Source organism: Argiope bruennichi, chromosome 1, assembly GCF_947563725.1.
Source record: "Argiope bruennichi chromosome 1, qqArgBrue1.1, whole genome shotgun sequence".
Lineage (NCBI taxonomy): Eukaryota > Metazoa > Arthropoda > Arachnida > Araneae > Araneidae > Argiope > Argiope bruennichi.
Window position 1 is genome coordinate 34,373,182 of NC_079151.1, and position 20,459 is coordinate 34,393,640.

Consider the following 20,459-nt stretch of genomic DNA (forward strand, 5'->3'; position numbering starts at 1 on the left):
TCCTGCTGCAGCAGCAAGACGCCGGTTACCAGCTAGATTTTTTACTAAAAAAAATTCTCTAAATCAAAGTGAAAACGTGAGATGAGATATTTTAATCAAACCAATTTTAATAATATTTATGATATTCAGTGTGGTATACTTTTCTTACAGAACAGCCTTCAAATTCTCACCGTTTTGCAAAATTTATTTTAATCTCCTACTTTTGGAAAGAAAAAAAAATTTACTTTTTAGTATCCAAATAAAAGCTTCTTTAAAAACATATTTTTATTTATGTTATTTATTCTCTACTTTTTAGTATTTAATATATTTAATGAATGGTTATTAAAAATATTCTGGAATTTTATTATCAAATTTTTTATATACATAAATTTATGACCAGAAGACACCTCTCATATGGAATCGAAATTTAACCAAGCTTAATCGATTAATTTACAACAAAATTCTAAAAATATTAAAATATTATATTTCAGGAGCACACAAAAGTGCAAATACTAGCAAAACAGGAAGTGAGTGATAAATAGATTACAAGATTATATCATTAAAAATATAGAAGATATCAAGTAAAATAAAAGAGTGTAAGAACTATTCACAAAAATTGTGACAAAGTTAACTTACTAGGCCTGAGACGAATTCTCAGCTCTTGCGGTTTTATCTGTATTGCTTCACCTTCTTTAGCTCCTTTGTCACTTAAGCTCATATCCTTTAATAATAAAAACAATAATAATAACAAAAACAAGTATGACAAATAATAATTTAAACCAGATATGTCATCTCAAATGCTAAAATGAGCCAAATATTCAAAATCTAAGTAAATCTTAGAAAAGGAATAAATTTTTTATGCAAATGTAGATTTATTTCTAGAACACAATATAAGTATGAGGGAAAGCTCTTTCCTCGATTTTCTTGTATATTTAAACACGCAGGCATCTTCTTCTGATTACCTTTTTGTGCTCCTCTTTATCCCTTAAAAGTACAGTAGAGATGGAATAGTGTAGCTTTTAGCGAATTGGGATGATGCGAGGATAGAACCTGGGACCTTGTGGTTTACAGTCCAATAACATAACCATTATGCAAAAGCAATTGCTCGCGCAGCGTAGTTGTTAACTGGCTTATATGCTATTCACCGCAGACTCTCCCTCCAGTGAGTCGGAGGTGAGACTAACGCTATGGCTGTTGAGTGGTGATGTATTTGGCTGTTGTCTAATGGGCCTGTACACAGTTGAATAGCGCCAAGCGTTATCGCGAGTGTGTTTGGGTGAGTGGTTGCTGCGTCAACTGAGTCTCATGACTTTGGTTTGCTGTGGGTAGATGGCGTCACAACAGCTGTTACGAAGGTTGAAGGTATCACGTCCGGGTCACCAATTTTTAGCGGATTGGGATGATGCGAAGATATAACCTGGGACCTTGTGGTTTGCAATCCAGTAACATAACCATTATGCAAAAGCAATTGCTCGTGCAGCGTAATTGTTAACTGTCTTATATGCTATTCTCCACAAGCTAGTGTGCTAATGTATACTTAATTCTGTTTTTGAATAGATATAGATAAGAAAAAAATGTTTTCCCTGACTTTTAGCAATTAGATTACAACCAAGCAAAATACAGGACTTTGTTTAGATTCTGCTTACATTGGGACTATCGATTGTTGCAGGAGGCGTAGTGATTGGAACAAATTTTCGTCTCTATTTGGTATTCTGTCCTTAATGCACATTAGCATGCAGAAAGGAAGGAAAAAAAAGAAGCAGTTACAAGCCAAGCAGTCTAATCCACATTACTTCTGACATTTGTGTCATAAGTATACACACACACTTTTCCCAATATTTGATGGTGTCACGTGATCTCCTCTTCTGACCAACGATTGTTCCCGTATAAGCAAAGTGCAAACGGATTTTTAAGAGGGAAAAAAGAGTGATTTTTTTTAAACCGTTGGTAAACAAGATCTGTTCTACATGTAAACCATAAGATAAAGGTGTACTTTTATCGTTTGGGTAATCGGGGACCCAAGATATTAGAACTACAAGAGTAGGTAAATTCTAATGGGTGGTGACACATATATATGTGCAGGTACAGAGAGAGAGAAAAAATCTATAGATACAGCGTTTATACCATTAATAAAAAAATTATAAATGAAGAGTAAAAACTCACCTGGATTAACTTAAGAGCTCCAGTAGGTGCCACGATAGCAGACTCTTTGCATGTTTTCTTCAGATTTGTCAAAAGATCACAACGAGGTGAGCCGAAATTCTAAGGGGAAAATATTTTTTTTTAAATAAAAGTCAATAATATAAAATGTAATCATATAGTATAAATTACTTTAGAACATTTTGTAGAAATTTGTTGAAGAAATTGTAATGAAAATAAAATTTCAAATAATATTATTTGTAATATCTTGTATTTTTCCAGTTTAAAATAAGAAAATTATGCATAAAATATTTTTAAAAAAACATATTTAATTTAAATTTTACTGTTTCTAAGTAATAAGTTGAGGCACCATCAACAACATATAAACCGTTGCGCACATACGGTACATGCACATGCTATTCAATTCAGATACTTGATTCATTTTTTAAAAATATTTAGCATATTAGTTGAAAAATGAAACAGAAAAAGAACGTTTGGCAATGGTATATTAACAAAAAAAAAAAAAAAAAAAAAAAAAAAAAAAAACGGTTCTCACAAGGCTATTCGATATTTACCAATTTACCCGTGGGAAAGACAACTGGGGGGACTTGAATCAACACATCCTCTAGTATGATCAATAAATAATAATATTAAAAATAAGCTAAGACTACAGGTCATATTTGATACTGTAATGTCCTGATCTAGACTGATCAAATAACGAACTAGAATTTCCGGACAATTCTTTATTTTACAGCCCTATATATACACAAAGAACAACTTGTTCTGATCTTGGTTAAATAAATAGTTATTTACACCTGTAGTAGGAGATACAACAGTCAAAGTCGAAGGTTTTTCTTGAAACTCAGTTCTCCATCACGCCAACACGACCACTCCAGGGGTAGTTTCTCACACTCCAAACTCGTGGGCATAGTCCGACAGTCTTCTGTTATTCGTTTCTTCTCTCCTCCTCAAAAAAAAAAAAAAAAAAAAAAAAAAATCTCCGCACTTTATTTGGGGTCAATCTCCGCCTCTTAATTTACATTGGTCATTTGAGCTCTTTTTCGGGCAATCGGGGTTCAGCCATATGCTCTCTCAGCGGCACCAGTGGGTCGTGTGAAGGTCCTTTCACAAAGAGAAACATCTAGAATCCCGATGTTTGGACACCCCTTTATCTTTGAAGGTACTATCAATACCTCTGGGACGAGGAATTCCATATGTGGTCTTTCATTGTAGTAGCTAATGAACAGATGAGAGACCGCACATGTGAAAAGATCCACCATCTGGTTATCTCGAGGAGTTTAGTAAGTAACAGCGACGACACAATGAATCAGTACAACACAATATCTTATCAGTACTGGGAAACTGGGAATGTTACAATACTATCATACAGGTTTATACTATCATACATGTTTGGTCATACAAGTATATCAGATAAAATTTAATTAGTTGAAAGGAACTAGTTCATGTCATCAGAGCTAAGTTCCCAACATTGAAAAGAATTTTCCTAGCAATAAATTGATTTTATAAAGCATCCTTAGCACAATCCTATTAGAACAAGATATTGTACGATTTTTCTGCGATAGTTTTTGATATTCTAAATGATGGCCAATATCATAAGATAACGTTACAAATTTGTTAGGCATTTTTAGCTTATAGGACAATGCATTGATATACTTTTCCATTAAACATGTACTTCCCACTTTGCATGTATAATGCTTTTATCTTTTATTAATTCTATACGAATGAAGAAAAATGTATGCATGTGTCTGCGCATCGGCGCAACAGATCGTGCAACTTAAGGTTTCCAAATTTGGCACAGATATGCCTTGGGGCATAAGAATGTGCATCTGAAATCTTAGCATTTTTAGGTGATACCTTCGGAAATATTGTAACACAAAACTAAATTTTATAATTATTTGCCGTTAAATTTTTCAGGATTTTGGTAATTTTTAAAAAAATACTTTTTACATGGTTTTCAACAATATATTTCATTATTGAAATGTTTTTCTTCCATTTAAAAACGTTGTTCAATGTTCAAACCACTTTCATTGCTTCATCAATTATTTAATCGCATGATATTTTTCCATCGTTAAAATCTATGATAAGATAAGAGAACCCCGACCAAGTCAAAGGCCAATCGGGTGGGTGGGGGGTATTAGATGACGTCACCATAAAGCAACCCCAGATACAAGAGACACATGTTGATACTAAAAATCGGAAATCGATATAAAATCCTGACGGAGAACACGCCAAATGTCTCAAGTACAAAAACAGCCACCAAACCACATCCACATAAAAACTACCCGCTTTCCTGGAAATACTTAGAAAAACATAACCACAATAGAAACAATGCTAAAAACAATACAACAATAATATTTATAATAAAAGTTACAGTACGCTTATAGTTATACAATACACAAAAAAGTAATACAAAAACAAAATAATGCAATAAAGTCACTCGATTTCAATTGACTAAAGTTGAGCAATAATATCGATACATAATTTTTTTTTTTAACAACAGGATGCCGAATAAATTTTTTCAAATTTTGTAGTTGCCAGTCCAAAAGGCCAGTCGCTCCTTAAATTATTCCATTCAGAGCAGTCTTTTATTATATTACCCACAATTCCTCCTGAAATTCCACATTGACAAAGTGGCTCCTTTCCAAACAACCTATGTTGGTAAATCCTAAATATAACATGGCCAGTATAGATTTAATTTAAAAAGAAATACTTTCTATGTGATTTAATTTAAGTTTGGGGAAGAATTTCTTTGCTTTGATACATAAATAAAAAAAAAATAAGAGTGGTCTCTCCAAAACTTTCTAGCGTCCTGTCTAATACATTTGGCATGGCAGAAAACGTCTTACATGGCATTGGCGTACAATAGCTACAAAATATTAATTTTTGACACGATCTAGCATTTTCTATCGTGTCATCCTTGGCGAGTTATTTGGTGATGAATCCCTGGCATACGATAATAATATTCAAAAATCGAATTTGTATTTTAAACAAGTTTTTTCTCAAACGATTGACACAAAAATTTGAATTATCGTTTACTTATTTCTAACAAACCGACAGACAGTTAAACCGTAGTTGAATGCGGCTCAAAATTTGGAAAGTGTCTACATTACAAATGTTAAATCTATGCACTGAATCTTATCGATCTAGCTTTCTTCGTTTTATAGTTATTGTGTTAACTTATATTAAAAAAACCGGAGAAAGGACTTCCTCTGAATAGATTTTACTCAAAATTCGATAGAAATCTGCAAATTTGGTGTAGAAAGACCGTATACCAAATTTGAACCATTTAACTCAAGCGTTTTTGAGTTAACTTTGTCACAGGCGGATAGATAGACAGACGGACATTTTCCAAAAATGCATTTTTCGAGCTTGTGGCGAATGGGTATGAGCGAGGATAGTACCTGGGACCTTGTGGTTCGCAGTCCAGTAACATGACCACGATACAAAAGCAATTGCTATGGTAGCGTAGCTGTTAACTGGCTTATAAGCTTTCACAACAGACTCTCCCTCCAGTGAGTCGGAGGTGAGACGAACGATATGGCTGTTGAGAGGTGATGTATTATTAGCAGTTTATTCTAATGCACCTGTATCCATTTGAGTAGCACCAAGCGTTTTGGCGAGTGTGTGTGGTTACTGATGCTGTTGCTGCATCAAGTGAGCCTGACGACTTTGGGTTGCTGCGGCCTTTTGTGTTGCTGCGTCAAGTGAGTCTGACGACTTTGGTTGCAAGTAGATGGCGCTACAACAGCAGTACGAAAGTTGAAGGTTCATCGTCCGAGGTCACCAATGTAACGGATTGGAATGAGCGAGGATAGAACCTGGAAGCTTGTAGTTCGCAGTCCAGTAACATGACCACGATACAAAAGCAATTGCTCGAGTAGCGTAGCTGTTAACTGGCTTATAAGCTTTCACCACAAACTCAAGGATATCTCAAACTTGGGAATTCGTCAAAATCTCTTTTTTTGAACGATTACTGTACTTTCTCTACGTATACGAGAAAGTAAAAAGAAGGATTGTTTTTTATACCGATATGAAGAAAACGGTATACGGAAGTCCAATGACAATTGGTCGTGTACGGTTACTTCTAAAATTGCATGGAAATTTCAAGGGACTTCACTCTTTTTCGGATGGTCCATATACATAATGAAGAGAATAACTTTTAATATAAAATAATGTAATTTTAATGTCTATCACGATTCAATAATTAAAAATACTTAATTGTAGGAATCATAATCATCAAATTATGCATATGAAATTAAACACAATTAATATTCCTGGCGAACTAGTAGTCGCTATAGGCAGCTAATAACAAATTACTTCAGCGCAAATAAAATATCTCCTAGCACCTGTCTCTGCTTTTTCTGTGGCGAAACAGGAGTAAATAGCTTGCAGGGTTTTAAACTTTCTTTCCCGCTTTTCCTTCTTATTTGGCTTTAAAAAAATGAAATAGTCGCACAAATATTTGTCGTTGGCGCTTCCACGATTGGCGCCCAGAGGGTCGAAAACCCCTTTTTCTTTCCTTTCGCTATGTCGCTGCAAATTCTCATCAAGTCCGACTGCGAGTAAACATCAGAGGAGCTCTGGTAGGTTGGCGATTTTTCATGGACTAGAAGATAAATCTAGATAACCATCAAGGCGGAAAGGATCAAGAAATCGTCCAATCAGAGGCGTTTTTGCCAGACAGCCCAACATCAAAGATTCTGGTCACTTCAACTTGTTCAAATTATTTTTATTTCTTCTTACCTAATACTCAGAAGTTTAGATAAGGTGAGTTGAAGGAATAATCTCGGAATAAGATTCAGTAATTCTCGGTCTAATCATTTATAAAAAAAAATAATCGATAAATAGCAATTTTCCGAAATTATTTTCTTAATGTATTATTTATGGTCCCTGGCAATTGGAATTGACATTTCAGGCAAAATGATGAATAGACCTGTATATGCTGAAAGTACATTAAGTGTCACTGATAAATGTTCATTCCCCCCCCCCTCCTTCTTAACTTTTAATAGGAATTTCCTCGTTTTAAGAATTCGTAAAATTGTCGCTACTCTTCTAACTAAAATCAGTATTATCAAATATTGTACTAGCTTTTCTTTTCTTTTCTTTTTTTTTTTTTTGCTCTTTTATCCACAGTGTGTGTGTGTATATATATATATGTGTGTGTGTGTATATATATATGTGTGTGTGTGTGTATATATGTGTGTGTGTGTTTGTGTGTGTAACTATTTTAAAATCTAACTTAAATCTTAATTAATTCTCTATTTTTATCGTAAATTAGCCCATGTTATATTAGTTCTAAAAGGTTCACTTATTTGATCCAATTACAACTTTTTTATGGGGCCTCGGTGACCTGGTGGTAAGGTCTCGGCTTCGGAACCAGAGGGTTTCAGATCCAATTTCACAGAAGAACCGTCGTATAAGTGGGTCTGCTGCACGTTAAACGTCCGGGCACAAGCTCCCTCCCACTGGTGTGCAGTGGAGAGGGGGGTGCCACCTCTGGTGTCGCCCTCGTCATATGACCACGGTTCAAAATTACGAATGCCAAAATAGCCCTAGTGTTGCTTTAAAACGGGACGTTAATATAACTAAACTTAACCACTTTTTTATTTAATTATTTATATAATGATTATATTTATTTGATTATATTTATTTAATTATTATTATTATAATGATTAAATTAGGCAAGATCCGAAATTAATTGGACATCAGAATAATGGAAAAGTGTGTTTTGGAGTGATGAGACCAAAATCTCACTTTATAATAGTGATGACATGAAGTACGAAAAGCGAAAAGAAGGAGATTTCCGTTCTGACTGCATGATACCTATTATTAAACATCAAGTTAGTGATATGATCTGGGATTGTATTGCAGAATACAGTATGGGCAACATTTGTGTGCAGAACAGAAATAACCAGCAGAAGTGGCCTCCCCTAATTTCTCTCGCATACTCACTGATAAAGGTGTTATCTCAGAGAACATCTTGCATGGCATTGGTACAATATTTATGAAATATTAAACTTTGGGGTGAAAACAGGATTTTTTTCTGAATCTGTCGTGTTATCATTGGCGAGTTATTTGGCGATTAATCCTTGGAATGCGGTTATTAATATACGAATATCAAATTTGTATTTTAGACACGTTTTTTCCCATATAAAAGCATCATCCGAGGAGGGCTCGTTTCTGTGCTGATACAAAAGTTAAAAGAAATTTTGATTTTCTTTCTTCCTTTCTTTCTTTTTGCGGAAACGCATTACAAATGTACGTTCAGAACTGCTGTCCTTTTTTATCAGAACATGATTTAAATTCCCAAGGTTTCTTCTGAAGCAGCTTTTATGTTTCTCTAAAATGTCAATAAATTAATTTCAAAGAAATCATACTGTCACTTACTCATTAAATTTAATTTAAATCGATATGTCACTCATACCTCTTGAGTGCACCAGGCACAGAGATCACTCTCAGCAATGCATTGCCCACACTTTTCTTTCGAAAGACACCTGTTGCTTGTAACACCTGCAAATCAAATGAAATTATTCCGATTATTATAAATTTTCAGACAGTAACAAAATAAAAATCAAGCACAATATGATTGTTCTTGTGAAACGGTCGTTTTTAAAAGGAGCTTATCAAATGTCCAATGTTTACTATATTTGGCTTGTAATGTCTTACCGACACAATATATATATACTAGCAGACCCGGCCACTCGTTGCTGTGGCTAAGGTTTTTGTTATATTACATAGTAGTAAACTATTCAAGGGAAACGGTAGGAGAACACCAGTCATGGGGACCACCATGCTTTTTTTACACAGATGCCATTTGTAAAAAAAAAAAAAAAAAAAAACATGGGAACCTCCATGATTGATTTTCTACTACCGTTGATATTGAGCAAAAATCAATACAAAAAAAATAAATTTAAATTTCTTTATTTTTTGTTTTCAAGTTTGTAACAAATGAGTACATTACAAAGTTGTTAGTAAAAAACACATAACACTTAAACTTATAAATGAGGTAGGTAGGGCAGATAGTTTTAAATCTTTTATTAATGTTTATTAATAAAAGATTTAAAACTATCTTAATGTTTATTATTTTGAATTATAAATACTTTTAATTTCAATTTAATTTAGCCTTAATCGGTGCACAATATTTTTGGTTAACCCGTCTTTAGCTAACTCAAATAGATTTGACGGTTTTCCTACACATGAACATGCAACATATAGTTGCCCATGAAAAAAACATGGATTTTCCAAATCCAAACCACAAATGGACATTGTTTGGCCTTGAGACTTATTTATAGACATGGCTAAAGCTAAACGAATTGGAAACTGTAACCTTTTGAAGGGTATCGTAGATTCTGATGGTATCATCGGAACATGTGGCAACAGGATCACTTCTCCTTTAAACTTTCCAGTTAAAATGGTAGCTTCAAGTATATTTCCAGTGATCTTTTTGATGACTAAACGCGTACCGTTGCATAATCGAGATGGATTCAAATTACGCAGGAGAATAATAGGTGAACCAACCTTTAATCGAAGGTTATGTGGTTAATTTCGTCAACATCAACATTTTTGGCTGCCAAAATAGCCCGATAACTGAGCCAGTTATGATTCAAGTAATTAATCTGTATATCCGGAAAAATACTCTGAATCAATTCATTTCCCCCTCAAGAACAGTGCAGAAATTGTCTGGCAGTTTAATGCATTGCGTATTTGGTTGCAGTTCTATTTTACCGTTCCCAATATCTAGTAATTGTTCAGAAAATATTTGTGCTGATGGATCATTTTGCAATTGTACGCGCATGTTTATGGCCAATCGAAGTGTTTCAACACTTCGCCATAAGAATGATTGTTTTAAACATGCATTTTAATTAAAGATTGTTGAACAATGAAGCACTAATAATTAAAAAGCAAGAAGAATTGCACTGTATTACTTTTAATATAATATGAATTCAATTTATACTTCAGTCTAAATAACACGTGGTCGGCTATGCTAATACCAAAAATTGAAAAAGTAAGAACAATTGAATTTCATTGTATTGCGTTTACTACGAAATAAATTTAACTTATACTTTAGCCTCAGCAACACGTGGTGGTTATGCCATTAAATTGTAGCTTATGTGAAACGTTGATACTTTTAACACAGCGCCATCTGTTAGAATACTTACTCAATCCAGTCAACAGATACCGCCATCTGTTAGAATCGCTTGGAGCTAAGAGATAATTGTGACTGTCAAATAATGAACAAATAATTTGTTCCTTCTTAAAACCTTCCTTCTTAGTATAAACCCTTTATGATGTATAATAAATCCTCTAACTTCAGTGATACCGATTCTGGCTTCCTCAGCTTAAAGGAAAGATTAAAAAAAAAAAAAAAAAGTTCTATATTCCACACATGAAGTTGCCATGAGATTTATTCCGTCATTGATACATTTGTCTGTTGCAATAATTCAGAATTCATTTACAAAATGAAATCAGTTTCAGAAACATTTATTAAATAATGATAAGCATTGTAGCTAAAGTGAATGATAGCTGAGTTGATGATAGCTGACATAACTTGATACGTACATGCAGTTTATTAGTAAAGAAATGAAAAACTGAAACGATTATTGTAACCATTTTTTATTATCATATCTTCAATAATTTATATAAAAAAGATTAAATTTCATTTAGCATACAAATGAGTTAATATTTTTTTTATTATCCGATTAGAGGAACTTATTATTGGCTCGTTCACTTACCTTTTTTACGATATGCTTAACAAAAGAAATAAAATCATTTAATTGAAAATTCAATGAAGGTAACAAATGTTATTGCCGTACAACATTTTTCTTAGTAAACAGTCAAATAATGAATCGGAATTCATTCAAAACGAAAAGTAATAATTATCCGTGTGCACCTCCAAGTATTTTTCCAAACTTCTTTATAATTAAAAAAAAGCAGAATTTTAGTATGCTATATTAATCAGTGATCCGTTAAAACGTTTGTAATTAATCATTTTCAAATAAAATATCTTATTTCTGAGAATTGCCACCGTGCACAGTAATACAAAATTCAAACATAAGATCGTGATACTTTATCCGTTGCAACGTATCAAATTTATTATATGCATTAAAAAATAATTGTGGAAAATGATATCTTATTCCTGAGAAACGTTTTCGGATAGGATCATAAATAATTCGAACATTCGGATTCGAAACGTAATGCAAATGCGTGAGTTTTTCTACGCCAGTTGGGGTAACGCTATGCAGATTAGAAATTTTTAATTTCCTTTATTCTGTTTTATTTTAATTCAAAAGTACTTCAGAATGAATCTGAAAGATCGATTTATTAACAATGTTTAATTTTAAATGCATCAAACATTAAGAAAATAAATAGAATCGTTTCAAATAATCAGCCGAAAAATCTTAAGCCTAGCCTCATGACTGTTGGGGAAAAAAAACTGAAGCCGTACTCATTTGGCGGTGGGGAAAATGAAACGATTTTTTGGCGGGAAAGTTAGTTTTTAATTAATAATTAAAATTCTAATTAAAAATTCAAAAAAAGGGCTATCCTATCTTTTAAGTTAGATCAAACTGCACACGGTGTGCAAATTTGATTAAAATCGGTTAAGTAGTTTAGGAGTCCATCGCGGACAAACAACGTGACACGTAATTTATATATATTAAGATATATATTGTTGCAAAACAAAGATATGCACATAGTCAGAGTGGCTCAGAGGTAAAGTACACGCTTGGAAAGCACAAAGGCGGGGGTTCAAATCCCTGGCAAGTCGTATTAATTTAAAGGTAGAACTTTAATTTTAAATTCTCATTATTCATTTGTTAATGTTCTAGAACTTTATAATTCTCGTTTATTCTGTAAAGGTATAAATTCTGAGTTCCACAAGCTGTGGAATCAATTCTTCGCTTGCATGTTACTAGTTGCTTAAAGCTAATAAACTTGATATAGTATTATTTTGTGACTTGTTATTCTTTGCATCTTCGTGACAATATATATATATATATACTAGCCGCCTTTGGCGACCAGCCGGTTCCCCCATCTTAATGTTCGTTAAAATTTTAATAATTAAATATTTTATGCAATTCCTACTTTAATAACTTCTTCATCAAAATATTTTAAAACTTCAAATTTTGATATATAATTCATTCATAATATTATAAACGCCTTCAGTCACAACGTAATATGTATCTTTCTCATTTTCTGTTAGTTCCCGTAGAATTTATACTATAAATTAAAGTGGAAATGATTAATCGGCAATTAATATAATAATATTTTTTACTGAAACAAAGTATTTTTTTGTAATATGATTACTGAAAAGAGTCACTGAGCGTTTAAACTTTATGGGCACTAAAGAATATCTTTCCTAATTTATGTAATATTTCAAGAATTTGTCAACAAAATATTCTCAGATTCATCATGACCAGAACGATTCATTAACAATGTTTAATTTTAAATGCATCAAACATTAAGAAAATAAAACGAATCGTTTAAAATAATCGGTTGAAAACAGGTTAAAAAAAACTACTTAAAAAACGATGTACTTAAAACTATAAGCGTATACAAAAAATATATAACTAACTTAAATACAATTTCATTACAAAAACATGCAACGAACCTAAAAATAATTTAAATCGAGTCCGCTTCCGTTGAAATGTTAACAATGATAATACAATGCGCATGCGTGAATTTTCAACGCCAGTTACGGAACGCAAATGCGTGATTTTTTCTACGCCAGTTGGGGTAACGCTATGCAGATTAGAAATTTTTAATTTCCTTTATTCTGTTTTATTTTAATTCAAAAGTACTTCAGAATGAATCTGAAAGATCGATTCATTAACAATGTTTCATTTTAAATGCATCAAACATTAAGAAAATAAATAGAATCGTTTCAAATAATCAGCCGAAAAATCTTAAGCCTAGCCTCATGACTGTTAGGAAAAAAAAATTGAAGTCGTACTCATTTGGCGATTTCAAGATTTTTTTGGCGGGAAAGTTAGTTTTTAATTAATAATTAAAATTCTAATTAAAAATTCAAAAAAAGGGCTATCCTATCTTTTAAGTTAGATCAAACTGCACACGGTGTGCAAATTTGATTAAAATCGGTCAAGTAGTTTAGGAGTCCATCGCGGACAAACAACGTGACACGTAATTTATATATATTAAGATATTGGCACAAGAGCCATTTTCCTTTTAACTGTGCAATGTATGTGGACAAAAATTAATAATAATAATATCATATGTTCAGAGGAAAATTTCACAAAACTGTTTAAAATGGAGGTAAATTGGAACGTTAACTAATTAAAACCAGTGACAAATATCAAATATAAGAAAGAATGGCAACTTATAAGAAGTTAGAAAGGTTTGGTTGGTGCACTTCATCCTCCAGTTTACATATTGAGGAATGTGGCACGGACTTCTTGAACTCAAGGTTCGTACCGAGTTCAGACAGACAGACAGTTAACCTGTTGTTAGATTTGGCTTGACATTTGATAGGTGTGTTACACTACAGATGCTGAGTAAATAGAAAATCGAATTTTATCATATAGATCTCTTTGTTTTTTTAACTATCGAATTAACTTATATTCGAATAGTTGGGCCGAATGACTTCATCTGGACATATTTTACACAAAATTTGACATAAATCTGCATATTTGATGTAAAGATCGTACACCAAATTTCAACCGTCTAGCTCAAAGCGTTTTTTAGTTATATTTTTCACAGACAGAGAGACAGACAGATGAAACAGTTTCGAAAAAATGTTGTTTTCGAACTCGGGAGGTCTAAAAAGTGGTGATTCGTCAAAATCTCGAATTTGAATTTTTCGACAATTACTATACTTTATCTAAGTATACGGAAAGTAAAAGGGAAACCATGAATAAGACCATGAAAGCCACAATCGGACAGATTTTTATTTTCAGTCCCTCACAAGAACATTTTCTGCTTCGTAAGAAATGAGAATCGAGTATCAAGCATTATGGATCAGAATTTTTCGGTCGATTGAAATCAAAATTGAAAATAGGGCTGCAGATTTAATAAGATCACATATTTATAATAAGATTTAATTATAAGATCACATAAAACACATTCACTGTGTTTTACAGTTATCGCATTTATATGTATATGAATATTCCAAGGAGACGTAAGTTCAATCCGTTTACGGATTTGATTCAAATTTTGATAAGGATCAGTCATTTAGCTGTTGAAATTGTCTCAAATTTTAATAATCTAATTCAGATCCTTTTTTTGTTATCGAATTTCCGTTGTAATCAGGCAGATAGATATGCAAACTACCTGGAAATGGATTTTACCCAAAATATGATAAAAATCTACATAATTGGTGCCAAAAAACTACATACCAAATTTCACCCGTCTAGCTCACAGTGTTTTTTGAGTTATCATTTCGTAGACAGAAATATTTCTAAAAATGTGCTTTTCAAATTCAGGGAGATCTAAAATGTGGAGATTCGTCAAAATGTTGAATTCAAATTTTTTTTGTCGATTTCAATATTTTTTCTTTATTTTACTTTTCAAAATGAGAAGGTAAAAATCATAAGTGATATTTTTTTTTCTTTTAAGAAGTGTGAAACTATTTCCCTGTCATCCGCTATATCAGAAATGAATAATGATGAAACAGAATTATAAATTAAACAAAATAAACATTTTTTTTAAAAAAATTTCAAACTCATTCGTAAGCATAATATAATTTTCCATTTTTAAAAAAAGATCGTGATATTTATCTAGAATAAAATCAGCAGCATACCTTCAAAAAGCATATGAACAACAAATATGAGTATAAGTAGATTTTTGGATGACTCTATCTGAAAAGAGATATTTAAAAAAACGTAAATACAATAAACAAAGGATAATGAAATTATAGAAAATTTTTATAAGTAAATAAAAGATCATTATTATGAGTTGAGTCATGCAGCACACATGACGTAACATGTCTGATTAAAAATCATGTAAAACACTCTGTAAGGCAAATCGTTGTACTTATAGCAACCAAATTAGGCAGGTAATTACTACTTGGGTAGTAGATGTTCATTAACCTTTTATGTGGTACAATTACTCTGAATCAGCATGTGTTTTCATTGACTTACGTGGAAGATCTATAATTCCAAATGCTTTAAATGGATATTGTAAACGTGCCTTCTTACACCGACGTCTGGGTAACAATTTTTTTACCACGACTTTTCACTATTTGCCAATTAAAGGGTTAAAAAAATATTTTTTAATATTTAAATTAGGTTTACAATTAAAAATTAATCGAAATTCTTACCTATTTTTTTTCCAATTATTTTAGAACATATTAACACGCAATTTTTTTACGTCACTTGAAAATTTAAAAAATATAATTTCAGTGACACCAATTTAATCAACGTAATATTTTCCTCTAATTTTAATAGTTTTTAAAAAAATATTTTAAGTATATCTTATTACAATGTTTTTAATTACTTTATTTATCGGATTTATGCGCACTTTCATTATAACGATCTTTTGCATATGACCATTGCTACAATTAAAAAATCTTTTTTTACGAATAATATAAAAATGGATTAATCAATTCTAAATTTGTATCGAAAAAAAAATCTAAAAATTGTATTCGAATTTATTTTGTTACATGTTTCAGAATTCGAATTGTCCTCAATTTTTTTTTTTTTTTTTAAGAAATGATGCCTTTTTTTAGGCACTGCGGACTATAGTTAATCATCATATAATTATAAATAATCCTCATAATTAACTCATAAATGTAAACACATCCATTGCAAGAAGCAAAAGTTTGAGCTTTCAATTTTTTAAAATTTCCTAATAGGTATTAAAAGGCAAAATTTATAAAAAAGTATATATTTCAGGACATGAAAAGCGCATAATTTAATTCGCAAATATCTCAGCTAATTTTGCAGATTACGAGGCTTTTACCTGTGTTTTTTTCTATGATGTAGCATACATTTTTCAAATTTTGTCCGATATCTTTTATTTTTTGTTACTTTATGATTTCGCCAATAGGGGCATTGGAACATGTCTTAATAAATTAATCCTAATTAATCTACTGTAGTCACATGTCACGAAATGCCGTTTTAAATTTAAAGGACTTTAGCGATCCCCTTGTATTTTTAGAAATATTTTAGTAATTATGTTGTTGTTACTTATGGCAGTTGCCATAGACAAATCCGCTGACGAAATCAGTGATTTAAGCCGTTTGTGCAGTAGCTTCTGAGGATAAGTGTCCCTGAGCACCCGAGGGCAGAAGTCTGACTTCTAGCTCACATGAAGATGACACACATACTCGCTTGCACAGCCCCTTTCTACGCGGAGGGGGGGGGGCTCTTTCATACACCTCACAGATAAAACACAAGTTAGTAGTTATACAAAGAAAATATTGTAAATAAAAAAAATTGCCCTGAGATTTTGATTAATAACCGATCGTCCTGAGTCCAAGATATCTATTTTTAGTATTATGTCTGTCTGTCTGTCCAATCACCATGCTTCAAACAGTAGGAATATATCTCCACTGTCTTTCTAGTATGCTTAGACTGAATAATACCATTTTTTCGGTTCTGCTTATAAAAATCTTCATCCCTTGAACTTATTATGGGGGGAGAGATAGTAAATCTTCAAAAAAGGGCGGTAAGTCAGAAACAAAGAGTTAACTTCTTCGATCTTACTTTCATGTTCTGTGACTCAATAAACACTGTCCCTTCTCAGATACAGAACTCTTCGAGCTTATGCTTATTTCGCCATGGAAGTCAAGGTCACACCGGAAATACGCTTATCTTGATGTGTATCATCCCTACGTGGGCACTAGTGAAATCAAAATTTGATACAAAACTACGGTTGCAGTCATAAGATAAAACTTGAATTTCTTTGATTTAAATCATTGCGTTTATCAGCTTTTACGTTTACGTGCATGCAATAGCACAGAACAAAAGATGGTCACTCATTTGACGAATCTGGTTCAAAATTTGGTAAATATCAATATTTTAAATGTTAAATTTGTATACTTAATTTTATTTGCCTCGCTCTTTGAGTCTTATAGATATCAGGTTCAATTGTACTCGAACAACCAGACGTTCAGATTTCTTGTGACGGAATTTCCAAAATTAGAAAGAAATTTAAATATTTGGTCCTAATTCCATATATGAAATGTCAGCCCTTTATTTCAAAGCGCTTTTGAACTTTCATGTTCACAGACTGACAGATATAATTCCAAAAAATATGTTTCCTGATTCACCTTTCAAATTTTCAGCCAAATCCACTGAGAAATTGACCATCTGTCTGTCTGTACTTTCAGAAACATGTAAACGCAATAGTTCAAAAACGCAATGACATAAATATATCAAATTCAGTATCGGATTTTATGACTACAATTGCCTCGAATGTTTGTTTCAATTGATTGGGGAAAATGCGACTAAAAAACAAATTGAATACTATTAACCAGGAATTAATCGCCAAAAATATCGCCAAGAATGAAACAATTGATTCAGTATAAATGCTTAATTCACTCAGAAGTTAATATTTCGTAATTACTGAACACCAGTGCCATGTAAGGCGTTCTCTGGCATGACAAGTTCATTAGAGAGACGGGAGAAAGTGTTCGGGAGACTACTTCCTCTGGTTGAGTTATCATGTGTACATACATACGGGTAGACAAGCAAATAAACAATCCACCTTCCTACAAATTCTGTAAAAAATTGGACACCAATTAAAGTTTTCAGGCCCTATATTAAAATTCATCCAATTAGCTTGTCTGTCGATCTAGCACGATTAGTTAGATCGATAGACGGTTAAACTAATGATGCATTTCACTCAAAATCTGATATACAGTGGGTAAAAAAAGTTTCCGTACAGAGCTATGACTGCTAATGAAATTTTAACTTTTGACACAAAATATTTTGTTATGAAAATGAAAATTTGAAAATTGGTTTAACACAACTTCTTTTAGTATTTATGAATATTATAAAGAAAAAACTATGGAGAAAATTGAATTCTTAAATTGAAAGAATTAAAAAATGCCACAAATAAGGAACAAAATTTACATACTGTATTTACATAGTACACGAAAGATATTTTTCATGCTGAACCAGCTTGCATTGAATGATTGGTAAGCCTTCCTATGGCCTTTATCAGTTCTCTCAAACGTTGTGGCTTAACTTCCACAAGTTTTTTGTGGTTTTTGTGAAATATTGCTTCAAATATCTTGAATGGCCCCTTTGAGTTCAACCTTGTTATTTATGTCATATTATTTTTTTTTAGTTCACGACTGATTTCTTCCCATAAATGCTCTATAGGGATTAAATCGGGAGACTGAAGAGAGATATGAAGCTCTTGTTTAACATGATAGAGACATTACTCGTGACAAATCTTGTAGGTGTACTTAGGATCGTTGTCCTATTGAAAAGTAGAGTCAGTTCCAAGTGACAGTTTTTGTGCATTGTTTAAAACGTTTTGTTTTAGAATGTCATGTATCTATCCATATTTCCTTCTATGAAATATAAATGTTCGACACTAGCAGTATTCCTACACCCCTATACCATGTTCCCACCATCGTCGTGCTTCCCAGTTCCACATAAATTCTTAATTAACATGTGTTATTTTGGTTTCCTCCAGACCCTAACTCGGCTATTTGACCCACGGATATCAAATTTTGATTCAGCACGAAAAAGGACAAATTCCCCCCAAAATAGATACTTGCTTACATGCTTCTTTGCAAAACTAGAGGTGCTTCTTTCTATTGCAGTGATTCATAACATGCTTATTACGGGTCGCACGTCCATTATAATCTTTTTTTAATGACATTTCTCACCATTTGAGATGCAACTTTAATGTTGCAATGAACCATTAAATCGGTTGCAAGTTGAATTATACTAACCTTGCACCTGCTTCACATATTTCTTTTATGCAAGCGATTAACTTCGGAGGTTTATGGATCGATCTCTATCCTCAAATGTTTGCAGCTCACAGTATCTTTCAATAATACACTGCACTGTAGATCTTGGTTTGTTAGTGATTTCGCTGATTTTTTTTTCAATAGATAATCCATCTTTTCACAAACGAATCATTAACTCTCGAATCACTTTCTGAACTTTTAAAACGATCAGCTGCAAATTGGAATTAAACAGCTATTGCTATGTCGTGTTCTTGACTCTGACAAATTATCCAACTTCGAATATTTACTGCGGGTCAGTTGTAAAACACGCCAGGAATAATTTGCATACTGTGAATGGAAACTTTTTGTGCATGACACTTCGTCATTTATCTTAATAATTTCAAAATGACTTACTGCAGTTGGTAAACAAGAGAAATTTATTATGAAACTCCCTTTTAAAGACTCATATTAACCATATACAAGTAGTTCACAAAGATAAAAAGCAAAGATTAGAAATTATGCTAGTTTATTTTTATTTTAGTCTTCCGTACGGAAACTTTTTTTACCCTTTGTATACTTACAATTCTGATAATAAAATCATATGATGAATATTAACTATCCAGATGTATACATTTTTGATTGATAACATTCAAATGAACATAAACAAACAGCCAGAATTTCCGTTGAAAGATTTTGTTCAAAATGGAATACATATATCTATAATTTTTTTGCTAAAGACCGTACACTAAATTATTTCCGTCCTGCTTCTTGCGTTCCTATGTTATCATGTTTATAGACAGGCGGACTGAACAAAAGATAGAGATAATTTTTAAAAATTTTGGACACTGGATTGTCTGAAACATAGATTCTTCAAAATATCAGGGTAGAATTTTTCAATTACAATAAATCTTCTTTATAAACGAGACAATAAAAATTGATACAATTCAAAAATCTAACCATACTACACTGCAAAACGGATGAAAAGTGAAGTAAACAAGAATATTCGAATCTTATACGACCAGTAAACTGGTATAAACAGCACCAAATTGAAGATTATTTACTTAAAAAAATATGTAAATAAGTAAACTTACCTTCTTTTTGAGTTTATTCATATTTGTCGTGCTGGATCGGTTTCTTTTGAAGGTGAAATGGGACGGCAAATAACGGTGTGTTCACAAACATACGTCAAGACAGCAGCAAGTTCGTTATCTCACCGGATATCAGAGCCACATCCCTTTTTTGTTGAAGGAAATGCCGAATGAGCCAGCTTGATTCAAAGCTGCCGGAAGAACGCAAAACCCGCGATGTTTTCTTTTTCGTTCGGTTATCTCATTGTTTTAAGAAAAGAATCCGAACGAATGCAAAAGCAATTATCATATAACTGCGATGCTGCTGTCAGAAATAAGTATTGGCGTGAATATTTGGAATGCAAGACGGTTCAGATTGCTGTCTTGTTTAT

At 32.4% G+C, this 20,459-nt stretch overlaps 1 protein-coding gene across 2 annotated transcripts in view; it reads right to left on the reverse strand.

Annotated features, from left to right (window-relative positions):
* The window catches only part of LOC129981330 (integrin beta-PS-like), a 96,668-nt gene extending 76,435 nt beyond the window's left edge, over positions 1-20,233 (reverse strand). For both annotated transcript variants that reach the window (XM_056092132.1, XM_056092124.1), the window contains exons 1-5: positions 20,092-20,233; positions 14,894-14,951; positions 8,564-8,649; positions 2,143-2,241; positions 616-700 (exon numbers count right to left, since the gene is read on the reverse strand). In XM_056092132.1, coding sequence (XP_055948107.1) covers positions 616-700; positions 2,143-2,241; positions 8,564-8,649; positions 14,894-14,951; positions 20,092-20,112 — 349 coding nt within the window. In that variant the 5' untranslated portion in view covers positions 20,113-20,233. The remainder of the gene's footprint in view (positions 1-615; positions 701-2,142; positions 2,242-8,563; positions 8,650-14,893; positions 14,952-20,091) is intronic.
* Between the last annotated feature and the right edge of the window lie 226 nt (positions 20,234-20,459).